The following is a 16,114-nucleotide window of genomic DNA, read 5'->3' on the forward strand; positions in this document are numbered from 1 at the left end:
ACCCCACAAATAAGGTCGCCAATGTCTAATCGCCTTCGATAATCCAATTAGTTCCTGCTCATAAGCCGCTAATTTCTTATGCCGATCTGCCAATTATCGACTGTAATAAGCCACCGGGTGCCCTTCTTGTTGAAGCACCGCTCCAATGCCGGTGCCAAAGGCATCACATTCCACTATAAAAAGAATGTCAAAGTCTGGAAGGCGGAGAACAGGAGCCGATTGTAAAGCGTCTTTCAAACGCCGAAAAGCTGATGCAGACTCATCTGACCATTGGAACTCCCGACGACGAAGAAGATTAGTCAGAGGTGCAGCGATCGTTGCGTAATGATGGATGAAATGCCGATAATATCCCACTAAGCCCAAGAAGCTCTGTACATCGGCCACAAACATAGGAATCGGCCAACGATCCACATCCTGCACCTTGTTGGGATCGACATCCACTCCCTTGGCTGAAATTACGTGACCGAGATAACACACCACCTCCTGAGCAAAGGCGCACTTAGATCTTTTCAAATATAGCTGATGCTGCCAGAGTTCAACCAATACCGAATGAAGATGCTGCAGGTGGTCTTCCCAAGAAGAGCTATACACAAGTATATCGTCGAAGAAAACCAATACAAATTTGCGAAGGAATTTGGCTAATACCTCATTCATAAGAGCTTGAAAAGTTGAAGGAGCATTACACAGCCCGAACGCCATAACCAGGGACTCAAAATGTCCATGGTGAGTACAGAACGCCGTTTTTTCAATATCAGCCTCACTCATGCGGACTTGATGATATCCTGCTCGCAAATCCAATTTGGAGAAAAAGTGAGCCCCATGCAGTTCATCCAGTAATTCCTCGACCACCGGAAGTGGAAATTTATCTTTAATGGTTTTGGCATTGAGTTTGCGATAGTCCACGCAAAACCTCCAAGACCCATCCGCCTTACGCACCAAGAGTACCGGCGACGAAAATGGGGAACGACTGGGTCGGATAATACCTTGTGCCAACATCTCTTCACATTGCCGCTCAATTTCGTCTTTCTGACGATGTGGGTATCTATAAGGCCGTACGACGATGGGATCTGATCCTTCCTTCAAGCAAATTCTGTGATCACAAGGACGCGAAGGTGGAAGGCCCTGTGGCTCCTTGAACAAATCATCAAAGTCACTGAGTAAGTCCTGCAATCGCCTGTCCTCCCCAACTGTGAGGCTGCGCAGCTGCGATTCCATCGCGTTGCTCCTAATGCCTTGCAAACACACCTTGCAATCTTCCCACGAAAAAGTCATTTGCAGCGAGTCGAAATTCCAGCCAATAGTGCCTAGCTGCTTTAACCACTGCACGCCCAATACGACATCAAAACCTTCCAACGGAATCACCAAGAAGGAGTCCTCGAACTGGTAGGACTGAATACAAAACTGGGCCTGTGGTATGCGCCCAAGACAGGGTAAACGAGCACCATTTGCCACCCGCACCTGCTGTCCTGTAGCCATTGTCTGGTTAATTTTCATCGTGGAGGCAGCATGACTGTTGACAAAATTGTGGGTACTGCCACTATCCACCAATCCCACCAAATGTTGGCCTCCTATCTCCACAATCACTTGCATGGTGTTACCGGCCTTCGGTCCGCGCATTGCGATGGCGGACAGGGTTGGCTCTTCCTCCTCAGGTTCCTCCTCCTCTCCTTCACTCACTACCTCCAAATGGAAAAGACGTTTGCAGCGGTGGCCACGTGAGTATACCTCATCGCAGTTGTAACAGAGCCCCTTCTCCCTTCTTTCTGCCATCTCTTCTGCACTGAGTCGACACCTGTATGGTTGAGTCCTTCCTGTTGACGTGGCCGTTGAAATCTGGGTAGTAACAGAGGACACCTTGGCGCCCCTTGGACTGGACGCCGAAGACGCCGACTTGGGCGTCCCCAATGCTGCTGTCTCGCTGCCTGCCGAAACGCCCAAGCCGGAATTTCGTGGCGCCGCGTTCCAGGATGCCCATGATCCCGGTACTGCGGATGTAGGCATGTTGTGACTGATCCCAGGACGTGCACGTGACACCTGCGCAACCTTGGCAAGCCATAAATCTTCCCGCCTTGCTGCCTCCCGAGCGAGACCAATAGCATCCGCCAAGTCTCGTGGACGATCGCGCCGGATGTCGGCGGCTAGTGTCGGCGACAACCCTGCTGTAAAAAGCTCGATCTGATTGGCCTTCGACACCTTTGGCGTACGCGCAAGGAGACGCTAGAACTCCCTCGCGTAGTCTTCCGCCCTGCCATCCCCCTGCTTCAAATTCGATAAGTCACCAAGTGGTCCTGCGGTCGAGTGCCGCGTGAAGCGCTGAAGGAAAGTCTCATGAAATTCATGCCAACTGATGTGCTGATCTTCCTCCTCCCAGTTATCCAATACCTCCTGTGCCTCTCCACGTAGATGCATCCCTGCCATCTCCAACCAATCCTCCCTGGGAACATCGTGCAGCCTCCCAAAACGCTCGCACTGCCAGAGCCAAAGCAGCGGGTCCTCCATCCCATCGTATAGCGGTAACTCATAACGTGGGGCATGCGCTGACCAGCGGCGCCCTCCTTGCTCATCACTGCCTTCATCTTGTCGCAGATGCTGTCGAATTCCAGCCCCGACGGACAACCCACACGTTGGTTGGATCAGTTGCTTGCCCGTGATCTTGGAAAGTTCCGTGATCGCCTTCCCAAGCTCGACCACCATGATCTGAACCTTGTCCATTGCGGTGGCTAACTTCTCCACTGTGACCTCCAGATTGCCCAGACGGTCCTCTGCAGAAGCCATGGAACGGGAATCAACTGGCCTTCCTGATACCAATTGATATGGGTGGTCGCGGTTGTAGGCGCGAGTTCCAGGGCGAAGCCCAGAACGTTGAAGAGACGACGACGCCACAGCCCACCGGTGACCTATGGTATTGGCTGACGGTGCCACCAGCTGTTTGTCGTCGGCGACGCCTAATACTGGTTGGTTGGCAATCAAAACATGCCCTCTCTTCTCCTCTTCTCATTAATTTATAGAATCCTCCTAAACATGGAAAATACTAAAGATAGTAACTACTGACTCCTAATAGGATTACAACTTCTATTAACTAGCAAAAGAAATCTTTCCTTTCTGCAGCCCTGACAATACTTTCCAAAACCTTATGTCTGCTGCGAATTTCAGCTTCTCAAATCTGGGTGTCTCTTCCGGAAATACACCCGATCAAGGTTGGACATATCAGCACAGCTAACATTTTTCGCTAAATGAATGTGTAATATTTTTCAATTTACCGAATACAAAATCTATATTAAAAAACTAATTATACATATATTTTTTAATTGTATTAAATCGAATATGTCGTTCGATAGGTAAGTGATACAAATATGTCACTCGTTATACGTGCAAGATGAAGGTATCACCCATTCAACAGATGAGATCAAGTTCTCACCCGCTGAACGGATGAAACCTTACTCTCTCCGGTTATTAAATTCATTGAGAGCTAGGACCTACAAAGTTTCGGTCGTTCAACGGCCGAAACCTTGTTCTCACCTGTTGAACGTATGACGGTAGGATAGATTTCATTATTTTTCAAATAAGTATGTAATCTTGAAATATTTGAAAAATATATATAAAAAAAATCTAAATCTGAAGCATACATCTATGCACTATGGAAACAGAGAAAAGGTACAATCACACACACAAAAAAAATATTAATGTGGACACCTGCACCTTTCCCCAAAAATATGTAGACACCAGCACACCCTCAACTTACCCTCAGCCGAACATCAAACACAGCAGCACTCTCACTGACCAACTGTCATAGTTAACTCCATGAGTACTGGCCTGGGTTTCGATCAAGCATTCTAATTGATCTACCCCCATCAGAACTTTTATTATTATTACAACATACCGCAATCAGATATGTCGTTATCTTGCTTCTGCAATCAGCCAGACAGAGTGAATGATCTGAGCGAGACATCTGGGGGTGTCACATCTCCAGTTATTGGAGATTAACATCAAAGCTAATTTTGCTATACAATTAAACCAAACAAGCATCCAGCAATGAGAAGAATCATAAAATTGCTGCTTCTGATACAACAGAACTGGCTGTCACCGATGTACCTTTCATTGAAAAAAGATTTTCAGTGAGCTTCATTCTCCGATGCTTTCCAACTCTTATGAAACAGGATAGTTCACTCTCAAGTTCAAAAAAAATTAGGGTGGCATCAGTGATAAACTGATAATGAGCTCTTTGTTCATGTGCTACTCACCACGCTGAGATGACCGAGGCCTGAATGATGCAGATGCCATGCCATTTAGATCCTGTAACGGTGTGAGTTGCTTGACAACTTCATCCATCGATGGACGAGACTTAGTGTCACGACTAAGGCAATAGTGGCAGATCTGAGCAACTTTCTGCACCCCTTTGATGGAATAGTTTAGTCCCAGGCGAGGATCTACGAGCTGATAGAGCCTTCGCCGATCGTTTAGATAAGGTCTTGCCCACGCGACTAGGTTCTGCTCCCCAGTAGGCCGCTTCTTGTCCATCGATCGCCTTCCGGTTAACATCTCGAGTAGCACAACTCCGAAGCTATACACATCGCTCTTAGATGTTAAGTGCCCTGAACAGTGCGCTTGACATGAGTAACATGAGTAACAAAACTTGAGATATCAACTGCTTAAAGAAAGAATCATAAAATGACACTCGTTTTTATTTTTAGGCAGGGCACATAAATCCAGTGGAAAGAAAGCTGCGGGATGCATACGTTAGTTGTGTTTATATAGAAAGGTAAACACTAGAGAGAGAACATTCATGCATTACCAAAAAGCTCGTGCTATTCATGTGATTATGGTTGTCGAGCAAATTTAGGACAACAAAATTCTAGCATGGAAGCGAAAAGTGTTGGAATGTGACCCATTTAAAAGCCCATTCATGAGAATGCAAAGCAAGAAGGTTTAGTCCCATATTGCCAAGGCAAGGGGATATAAACCAACTTAAATACTTGAGTTCTCTCGCCTCTTTGAAATAGAGAAAATAAGAAAGAGAGAGTATATTTTGCTATATTCACACGCGCGCTCGTATTCGCGTATTTTTCGTGTGAATATCCGCGTGGCGTGGCAGCACAAAATAGCAAGCCCTTTTGCTGCTCTCCCTTTTTAATTGTGATCAATGTCATAATCAGCCGTTTTAATCGCGATCAATGCTTTAATTCTGAGAGTAATTGGTCAGTTATGAAAGCAGCCAATTAGTGGGCAATTTGTGAGAGAAAACAGCTCCAAGAGGGCAGCCATTTCCCTATAAATCCTGGAGACATCCAGGCTTTTGAGGACACATCTCTCTGCTCCACATTTTCTTCTCCACCCATCCAGATCACTGTCTTGTGTGCTGTGTTGCCAGATCTCGCCGGCCCTTCTCCTTGCCGTGCACAAGGTTGGAGGGTGAGCGGTATCTCCGAGCCTCTACCGTCGTGAAGCCCGCATGAGGGACGGCAATAAGGTTTCTGGGCAGCGCATCTGCGCGACCGCTCTGCACTGCTTCATCTACGATCTGCACGGTAGCGAATCGACACATCGTCAACTTCATCCCTTCATCAACCCGACTGTGAGTTCTTGATGAATCTGATGAATTTTTTGTACAGTTACTTGCTGCTAGGATTAGAAGTATGTTCATCTGTTATAGATTGTGAAATATACGTTCGTATAGAATCTGGAATTAGATTTTTGCGCATATTACCAACAAAAAGTAGTACAGAAGCAAGCATCCCACCAATGCCAATACTACAGCTAAAACATCCGTGTGTCACTGTCAGGTATGCATAAGGGTGCTTTAAAGCGTAATTCTGTAGTAACCATACATAACAAACAAGTAGCAATCATATGTAACATTAGTACTATCATCAAGCAGATCCAGTATCCATGTCTAGGTCTCGCACTGTATCAAGAATAAAGTATGACACAGAATCCTAAAAAGAAGAAGAAATTTCGAACTTTAGTTGATGGAGAATTCAAAAGGCTGAATGTAAGAATGACCTTTCGGATGACCCCAGTTTTATTATGCCTTCAATGGAAATCTTAAGCCATCTTAGCATCCAATTTGGTGAGAACATTATTATGTATTCTTGATTTTAGAAATACATATCAAGCCAATCATATAACCAAATAAGGTATCGATTTGATATTGTCAAGATATAGAAGCTCAGAGAAACATTGAAAAGTACCAATGGGTAACTGCATGTTGAAGAAATTTTGCTACAAGTAGCTACTGAAGCCAAAAGTTTCTCCTTGATACCTGTCATTACGTACTCTGGTGCAGCATAACCGTAGGTGCCAACAACCCGAGTAGAGACATGAGTTTTATCACCCTGAGGGCCAGCTTTTGCTAAACCAAAATCAGAAAGTTTTGCATTGTACTCCTGTAGAAGCAAAATAACCACTGTTGCCAAGATAACAAGCATTATATAAGCATGATAACAAACATATTTAACAGATACAGTACCGCATCAAGAAGAATATTCGATGTCTTAAAATCCCTGTAAATAACTGGTTTGGGACCTCCATGGAGGAAGGCAAGTCCTTTTGCAGCACCAAGAGCAATCTTCATTCTGTTGGACCAAGGTAGGGGAAGAGCCCCTTCAAGAGTAAACACAGTAAGATGAGAGGATCATAAGAGGGAGAAAACATTAACATTACCATCAATCAAGGAACTTCACAAGTTTTATGCATAAACAGTAAAATTGCGTTCATGACTAAGCAGCTAAAGCATTTTGTCCAAAAAACAATGGTTACACCGGGATGACCTAATACACATCTAGAAAATAGCAATCGAATGGACAACACCATTGATGGTATGTATGCATCCTTGTTCACTACTATTATAGAACGACTGATGTTTCTGGAAATCCACCATCTAATAATAAGAAGACACGAGTAGGCTTAAAATCAATTGGTACACGGGAAACCTAAAATACAAGTAATAAATCTGGCCAGGTTAAATTGTCTATGATATCACATAGGACATAAAACTCCAAAATTGCTCAGAAAAATGGAGAACAACACTTATCAGTGAAGCAAACTACAAATTAGGTCCAAGAAGGGAAACAAATGTAGTAAACTAAATCTCAAAACACTCAATTTAATGCATTGACTGTGTTAGTGATTGCTTACTTCTGAAAAGATGATTTTCAAGACTTCCTCGGGCCATGAATTCATATACAAGTAATCTTTGATCATCCTCAATACAATATCCAATCAGCTTAACAAGGTGTTTATGATGTAACTGTCCCAGAAAGTCAACTTCTGCCTGAAAATGTGATTTCTTTAAAAGGCATAGGTAGAACTAAATAAATATATCTAAGAGGTACCATACAATACTTACCACCCATTCTCTATGACCTTGTAGAGCATCTGGCTTCAAACTTTTAACTGCTACAGTAACACCTGTGCCAGGTTTTGCAGGAGCTGTGCTGTTTGGCTCAATCCACCCCTTGAAGACGTAGCCAAATCCACCCTCCCCAAGAATACTGTCTGGCCTAAAGTTAACGGTGGCAGATTTCAACTCATGAAAGGTAAACTGAAGTAGCTTGGGCAGTGTTTTCATTTCAATTGATGCATCAACACCATTTTCAGCATCATGGTCTGTCTGAAAATGATCACCAAGCTCCCGATTTCTAGCATTTAAGTATCTCGTCTCTGCTGCTACAGAAAAAATGCTTGAGCATCTCATACAGAACATGGAAATTTACCTACAGAAAGTACTAAGCTAAGATAGAACATATGTGCCAAGACCAATACTTATTAGCTCTTGGGCTCCTAACATATTCAATATGGTTAACCAAGTTGATGGACATTGACCCAAAGTGTTATGTACTTGGTGTACTCATTCTGAGTTTTTAATATAGGACAAAAACCCATCCAGTCGACTTCAAGTATCACGAGTATGTTTTCTTATATTATCCAGGTTAATCATTTATGGAGTGTCACTGTCAGACATATGACCAGCATAATTGCAGCAAGTAACACAATTAGATGTACTTGACTCCTGGAACAAATGGATCAAAGACTTTCTTCATCCCATTCTCACCAGCTTCTTCAGTTATTTCATACGATTAGAGTTCAGAAAATCTATCTTGACAGTTGGAATGTAACAGAACGAATCACATGAAACAATTTTCTTCAAAGATGGGGAGCAGAAACCATTAAACCGAAGGGTATTTTCATTTTCCAATCTCATAGAACATACTTTTTACCTCTTATTAACTAGCACACACCATTGCTCAAGCTCTTGTAGATTCCATGGCACAAGTTGTTCAAGTTTAGGACATATGGAGGAGCTCGCAGGGAGGATTAAACTACAAATTCCGCATCATTGTAATAGACATCTAGTAATAGACAATGGATAGGTGCAGTCTTTTTGCTTTTTTGCTCGCATGTACTTTTGGTTTACGAGATGCCTAGATTTAGAGTTCTGTTTCGTAGAATTAAGGGATATTCAATCTGGTCTGCGTAGCAGAGGGGAAACTTTCATGTAAAACCTATATGCAAAACTGGAAACCCCAGCAAACACTTTGCTTTTAATAAATCAGGGCCAAAAGCCTTTGGTCTAAATAGCTTCAGTGAAATAGGCAAGATAGAATACGTCCCCAAATGCTGAATTAGTCTGTTCGAATTGGGACCTTATCACCATGAATGGGTTGTTGACAAGTCGATCGATCATTAGTCCATTACACCCACATGTTTAATGGGGATTGAGGACATGATCCTTGTGAAAACTATGTAAAGAACATTCTACATATGTTTAATTTGTTCTATTGAAAGGTTGAAACTTTATATTTTACCTTCCAACCCTTCCATGCCAATCTAAGCCATTGCTCTTTAGCTTTGATCATACCATGGCAGTGCTAAGCAAAATCATCCGATCAAATCCATGATAATCCCCAACGAATACGATCCAAGAATGCCGGGGACACAGTCACATAGAAAAGAAGCCCCCCCACACACACCAGATGATCAGCGCATCAATCACAGCATCACGCTAATCGCCAAACCAACTCTTTGCCCACTAAAGAACAAGCAAGCAAGAACAAATTTTTCCCAAAACCAAACAAAAGGTCATAAATCGCAATCCTACCTACCAACCAAAGAAAGAAACAAAAACGGGAAGAACAACAGCAAGAAGCAACCACCACCTGCGTCGTGGACGTGGCTGCCCTTGGCCGCGGCCGCCCGATCACCGTCCTCCGTCGCCGCCGGCCGGAGGCACGCCCCGCGGAGGCCCCGCGCGACGGCGGCCCAGCACCCGCACCCACCCTGCCCCGCCGCCCGCTTCTGGGACGGCATCTCCTTCTCCTTGCCCAGGCGAGGAGGTCAACGACCTACAGCTCCCAAACTCCTACCGCCCATCCACACGGCTGGCACGGCACGGCCCGGTTCGGTTCTTTCTTTCCCCCGCGCGCTTTGCTTTTCTCGCTCCCCGTCCAAATCCTCCGAGCAGATAAGTGCGATGCGGGGCGCAAAAGGGTAAGGGAAAGCGAAAGCGAAAGGTGGCGCGCGGTGGGGGTGCACAAGTCGGAGAAGCAAGCGAAGCGAAGCGATGGATGGGTAGCGCCGTAGCAGGGGTGGAGTGGCCAGGTCAGTGGCAGTGGGCCGTCACCACGGCCACTGGCACTGGCACTACTGCAGCGAAGGGTCGCCGTCGCCGTCGTCATGATAGCTGCGCCCGAGGGGAAAGGTGCTTTTCGCGGCTGGCTTTGCCTGCCGCACTGGCTCACTGCCTGCCTCACTGGCTCATTGCCTGCCTCGCTTTGCATTAGTCCCTCTCGTCAGCGTCTGCGCGGGAACGGGGCGCCGCCAACCAAACCAACCAGCGGTAAGGCGGCCGAATTTACCGTCCTCGTCGCCGGGTTGATTCGATTCCGTTTCCCCGGCGTGGTGGGAACGGCGGGCAAGTGGGAGCCTACACCGCAGCACCAACGGGCGCCGGCAGTAGAAGGATCAAACCGGCTGCAGCTAGGGAACGACGGCGGGCTAAGAGATTAGAATGGATCGACGCCTAGTGGTAGGAATGTGGTGGGGAAAAAAGGTTTCTCTCTATCATTTTCAACATATTTGGAGCTGATAAAAAAACACATTTTGGAACTTGAATATGCTGGATTTTCACAGTAAACGGCTTAATGCTAGCAGCAGCGGACGCAGCAAAATCACGGAAGAGGGTTTATCTTGTTCTTCCTTCCCATCATCTTTTGTGAGCGGAGGAGTAGTCTCAGTCTCAGCTAGGAAAAAATTATGGTCTAAGTATATTCGATATTTCTGATTTACCTATTTTATTAATAGATTCTGATAGAAAAAATTATCATATTTACTGATATTTTATTTAAATTTTATCCGATATATACGATATATCTAGTAAATCATGTTTACCATTAAAAAAACCTTATGGCAGCTACTAGGAAAAATTCTTACATTCAGAACTGAAACTCGGTTTGCAGAAACGGTGACGAACCCAGAAACTGGAAGTAAGATGGGCCAAATAAGCTTGTGCGGCATGAATAAAGTCAGAAAGATTGCTTCCTGCAGAGGTTGGAGCTGTGGAAAAAGGTACCAGACCAGCATAGCAACCAGTGCAATTGAGCATCGGCCCCACCAGCATCCTCTAGTCCACATCCTTTGGGCGGGTAGAAAAGAGTTCAACAAACAATGATGCTCTCTTTTTTGTCCAGCATTCAGGGCAGGCTTCACCAGGGTAGAGAAAGTGAAAGACTGAAAGGACAGTGGACGGAAGAATTGTCTCTCTCTCTCTCTCTCTCTCTCTCTCTCTCTCTCTCTCTCTCTCTCTCTCTCTCTCTCTCTCTCTCTCTCTCTCTCTCTCTCTCTCTCTCTCTCTCTCTCTCTCTCTCTCTCTCTCTCTATATATATATATATATATATATATATATATATATATATATATATAGCTTAACTGGGTTATTTATTTGTATTGATATTCGTATTAGTGAAGTGTTATTTATTACTAAAGTTATTTATTTTATATATAAGTAAAATCAACAGATATATAAAATATTCAAGTAAGATAGATGAATGTTATAAATCCAGAAGTGCTTGTTGTCTTGCATTTCCTAAGGATGAAAAGAGGCGGCAAAAGAGAATCGTGAAACTTCTCCTCATGAACAACAAAAGTAACGAGCAATTTTATTTACTGCAAACGTATATACACCATTAGTAGTACTCACTTCGCACCACATATCATATAATCTTACGATATAATCTATCTCAACTACATCATGATCCTTACATCTCTTATGTACACCTCATGATATGATCATATTCATATACACCGCTCCCTAACTCCTGTGTCATATTCTCCCCCGCGTTTTACCCTCGCTCATAGTCCTATTATGTTAGAACACAGGGGAAGGACTATGAACGAAGAGGTGACCACGTGCCACATGGATGGACGAGCAGGGAGCACCTGCACTGCCATCCCGTTACAGTGCAAGGGCACTCAACTATTCGTTACAAAAGAAGAAAAGAGAGTGATTTACCAACAACGAGCACTACACTGCCGGAGTGCGATGAACTTAGGCTTTTCATCTGGGCACCGGAAATCCCACGCCAGTTGCTCCTAGAACCGCTGTGCGTTCGGCTTGAAAAGCATGTTGACAATTGTACAGGGCGCCTGCTCCTGCTCCAATCAGCCCCCAACTGGCGGTTTCCACGACAGATGGATGGAACTAGCACAAGGTTACAGGTCCTTTTTTTTTTTAGGCAAAGGTTACAGGTCCTTGTGCAGGCATACAACATGTTTCATTGCTGCTTCGTATTTACAGGCGTCAATTGTAAGCCGGGGTCAGTAATTTTTACACCTGAGTTGATAATTCAATCTGGGGAAAAATGAAGGCTTTTATCTCCCCTAAACAATATACACAACGCTCAGAAGTAAGGCACAATTGACAACACAAAATTTAGTGAAAGGATAAATCCAGTATATCTCAAAATCAGATAAGCAATGCTGCTAAGTTCCGCTGTTAACCACAAATTAGGAAATACAGAAGCTGGTAACCAACAAGAGTAACATTCTCCTGCAGAGCAGATTCCAGGAATTACAACAGTAGCAATATTCAGCATCTTGTAAGGACTTCAGTTCTGAGTTGGCTGCTGCTGAGCTGGAGGGCCCTGAGGCTGCTGCTGAGCTGGAGGAGGGCCATGAGGCTGCTGCTGCTGAACTGGAGGGCCATGAGGCGGCTGCTGTCCTGCTTGCACTTGATGTTGGGACGAACTAGCTTGTGCTTGTGCTGGTGGTGCTAGCATAGGCTGATATGGTGGATACTGCGGTGGATATGGCATGCGAGGTGGAGGCATGTAGCCACCATATGGTGGATAGTATGGTGGGTACTGGCCGTGGTAGTATGGCGGTGGCGCAGGATAGCTCTGTCCTGAGCTGCTTGATGGCTGAGATTGCCCAGCTGGCAGTGGCCCTGGTTTGCCTTCTCCGTCCTGTGACTTGACCAAAGCACCCATCCTCTGAGGATCCATGGAAGGATACAGAGTCCGCTCCGCTGCTGCTGGTGCTGGAATGTTGAAGTAATATGATGCTGGTGCTGGTTGCTGTTGGCCCTCCATCCCAGGAGGTTGAGGCTGGTCACCGCTCTGCTGCTGAGATATGACAGCCCTAGGGAGCAATCCTCCATGGGAAACATGCCCTTGCCTCGCAGCCTCATCCTCCTCTGGCTTTGGAGCCTGCGGCTTGCCCCACATGAGCTTCAGGCGCACACCCTTTATGACTAGCTTGTTAGCAAGGTCCTCTGCAGCCTTCTCAGCGCCTTCTCTTGTAGTGTATGTCACAAATGCACATGCACGTTGAAGTACCATCCTTATGGAATCAATTTCACCATGGGCATAAAACTGATCCCTCAAATCCTGCTCAGTTACTCTGGTATCGAGTCCACCAATGTAGAGGGTCCTTATACTCTCATCATCTGGCGGTGCGAGTGATGGCATCTCACCAGCCTTACTCAAAAGTTTCAATGCAACTGGATCATTAACTCTGCAGAGAGTAAGAAGAGACTGTCAGAAACAGAGGCGGAGGAAAGAATACACATAGAAAATGAAGTGAAAACATCAATACATTGATATTCAGGTGTCTAATCAGGCAGATGCCAGTAACGATCCTCAGAAACTACAGATCTACAGACCGATCTAATTTTGGTGGTATCATCTTAAGGTCAAAATAGAACTAAAATTATGTGTCTGAAGATAAAATGCTAATATGTATCTTCTGATATGCCAGCTAAAATCAAAGTCTAATACATACAAAGCATTGCATGATAGATAAGTCACTAAACATCTGATAGTTTTGCCGGATGCTCCAGAAAGAACTAGGATGGACTTCACTACCACATGAATAGTAGTATAGTGATACAAAAGTATCATGGTTAACGTAAATTTAACAAATCATAATGTAGAATTGACAAGCGCTGACACATATTCAAGCAGATTCAATTTCAAGATCAGAAAATCAAGGCAAATAAACAAAGTTGTCAATGTCTCGAAGCTAGTCTCCGGTTCAGATATGTTAAAGTCTTGGCTTGCATATGATAATCAATGACAGCAACCTCTGAATGAAACATGATGATGCCTGTAGAGAACCACGAACAACATGTAACCCAAAATTATGTATGAGCAATCACCATCACATACCCATAATAACGATCTTTGATGTTCTGCTGAGATAACTCCCCAGTTTCAGGCATCTCATGCCGATATGGGCACTCGGAACCTCTTGTACATTCACCGCGCACATAGAAACTGCAGACATGAGCTCGGTTCCTCTTGTAATATGGTGTTGTCCTCTGAAGCTTCAGAATGGTATCATTTGGACGGGCCTTCCCATTGGAAGAATCATAGTCTATACCAGCTCTGGCCTACATTTATATACAAAACCTCTCGTTAGGAACAACTACTCATAGATTAAAGAGGAATGAACAAGAATAGGTTGATATTGGAGATGTGAAAAAGCACTGTAACTGTTGCAAATCACAGTACATTAAAAAGGGTATTATTTGTGATCAATATACATTAATTGTATTCATCTCGTATTTCCTTATAACATTATGGTAGGCAAGCCCATTGATTTATTTTAACTTAGTATTTGGTTTTGAGTATAATGAAAATAAAGTTTACAATGGCACCAAGATTAATTGATGAAAAGTAAACATACCCTGCGATCATGCTCTTCTGCAAAGTACTCACGATTCACATCACTCCGTGGAATCGCATCATTCGAATTGATAGTGAGTGCTGTGTCCCGAACCTGAACCGGTAGACCATATTCAAGGTCCAGCAGGCAGACCTGGCAGACATTTTTCAGCTTGCAACATGTCTGGCAGATCTCTGTCTTCTTGTACCTTGCATCCCGACCAGGTCGCCACCGGAAGACAGTAAAAGGACGCGCACATATCTTGCACTCTTTGTCATATTCTGCTCTTAACTGCCAAGAAAAAACAAGAAATCCAGTAAGCCACTGAATCTTGTATCTACATGAAAGACTGAAGCAAACCAAATGCAAAAATAAGGAGTGTTTGATTATAATAAATGCTTGATTGTAAAGGTACGCTCATCCATGTCTATTTGCTTGAACCCCTACACCATGCCTCGCCTTCTGCATGACAATTTTATCTTGTTTTGCTAGCCACTATAACTTTCTTAAATCTAATTCTCATATTTTCAACTACAAGGTGCGTATGAAAAAACCAAGCAGTTCAATTCACCATACTGCTCTTGTAGAACCATCAACAATCAGAGCATTTTTTTTACAAAATGATACTTAGTGAAATTGTTAAAATAAAACTACTGCAACAACACATTTATTGCAACCCACACCCCCGAAGCAGAGAGCTGCCTTTGTGGGCGATCCATGCCCAAATTCCCCAGCACAGCTATCAGAGTGAGTTCCACATAGCAACGACAACTTCATACAAACAGGGAGTACTACAACATGATTACATATCCTGCAGAGTAATTCCTCAATCAAAGTCTAAAAGGGAAACAATTGACGCCACGCGTTCACAACACAACACGCGGCACCCAAACAGAAGCACAACCTAGGCCCGATCCCATCCCACACCCAGCACACGAAAATTACAAAGATTCGAATCAAGCCGACCGCCGAGACGCACACCGACTCACGACGCCACCGCCACGCCAACCACCCAGGGGCACGAAGCATTCAGGCAGGACTAGGGTTTGATGCATTACCATCCGGACGTAGGGGTTGTCGCCGAGGCATGACTCGCAGATGATGGGAAAGTCCGACCGCTCCCACCCATCCGCCTGGGCGTCCCGCAGCAGCCTGTGCGCCATCTCCTCCCCCTCCTCCTCCTCCGCCGCCGCCGCCGCCGCCGAGAGGGAACGAAGAGCGAAGGCGCTGAACGCAACGAGACGAGGCCCCGAATCGACGACGCGCCGGGGCAGGGCTCGCTCGCTGTCGGTTTCGCTTGGCTATAATTTTTTAATATATATTTTTCAAATATTTTAAGATTATATACCCTTTAAGAAATAATAAATTCTACTCTACTGTCTCCGTTTAACGAGCGAAAACAAGATCTCATCTGTTGAACGGACAAGATTTTATGAGCCTTAGCTGCTAGCAAATTTAATAATTAAAGAGAGAAAAATCTAACCCGTTCAGCATAAGAGAATTTGATTTGACGGTGACATATTTGTATTGTCCACCTACCAAACGACATATTCGTTTTAAATCATAAACACCAACTATAATTGAATTAAATAGGATATATCGTCTGTTGTACTGTTATGAATGGATGAGACTTTTTTTTCTCTTTGGTTATTAAATTCGCTTATAGGCCAGGTCTACAGAGTTCCGCTCGTTCAAAGAAAGACGCTGAAGTAGAACTCATTATTTTTTAAACGGATATATAATCTTAAGATATTTGAATATATATAAAAAAAATCGCTTGGCTCCGCTCGTCACTAGGGGCCCCTTCATGTGCCAGGCTTTACGTCAGCGTCTACGTGGGCCCTCTAACTGGGCCAATCAAGATTGGTGTCTATGTGGGTCTGCCCATGCTGGACGCACAGCTCGTTAATTGAGTTGTTTTTATTTGGAAAAAATTCATCTCACCCAGTTCGA

The 16,114-nt window shown here is 44.4% G+C and overlaps 2 protein-coding genes across 6 annotated transcripts; both read right to left on the reverse strand.

Annotated features, from left to right (window-relative positions):
- Positions 1-3,603: 3,603 nt before the first annotated feature.
- Positions 3,604-9,842, reverse strand: LOC133926324 (serine/threonine-protein kinase PBL35-like). 5 transcript variants are annotated; one of them, XM_062372209.1, is made up of 7 exons: positions 9,156-9,822; positions 7,346-7,659; positions 7,135-7,270; positions 6,467-6,600; positions 6,260-6,383; positions 4,242-4,592; positions 3,604-4,092 (listed from the first exon to the last, which is right to left on the reverse strand). In XM_062372209.1, exons 1-7 carry the CDS (start codon positions 9,304-9,306, stop codon positions 4,043-4,045), a joined length of 1,260 nt encoding a protein of 419 aa, XP_062228193.1. In that variant the 5' UTR covers positions 9,307-9,822; the 3' UTR covers positions 3,604-4,042. The 5 variants fall into 5 exon arrangements, with proteins under 5 accessions (XP_062228193.1, XP_062228192.1, XP_062228195.1 ...); XM_062372208.1 differs by having other exon boundaries at positions 7,346-7,662; positions 9,156-9,816; XM_062372211.1 differs by lacking the exons at positions 3,604-4,092; positions 4,242-4,592 and adding exons at positions 4,872-5,589; positions 5,665-5,754 and having other exon boundaries at positions 7,346-7,662; positions 9,156-9,842.
- Positions 9,843-11,912: 2,070 nt separating this feature from the next.
- LOC133926323 (zinc finger CCCH domain-containing protein 49-like) lies at positions 11,913-15,441 on the reverse strand. The gene is made up of 4 exons (XM_062372207.1): positions 15,220-15,441; positions 14,183-14,452; positions 13,663-13,886; positions 11,913-13,009 (listed from the first exon to the last, which is right to left on the reverse strand). Exons 1-4 carry the CDS (start codon positions 15,322-15,324, stop codon positions 12,103-12,105), a joined length of 1,506 nt encoding a protein of 501 aa, XP_062228191.1. The 5' UTR covers positions 15,325-15,441; the 3' UTR covers positions 11,913-12,102.
- Between the last annotated feature and the right edge of the window lie 673 nt (positions 15,442-16,114).

The sequence above is a fragment of the Phragmites australis genome, chromosome 8 (assembly GCF_958298935.1).
Source record: "Phragmites australis chromosome 8, lpPhrAust1.1, whole genome shotgun sequence".
Lineage (NCBI taxonomy): Eukaryota > Viridiplantae > Streptophyta > Magnoliopsida > Poales > Poaceae > Phragmites > Phragmites australis.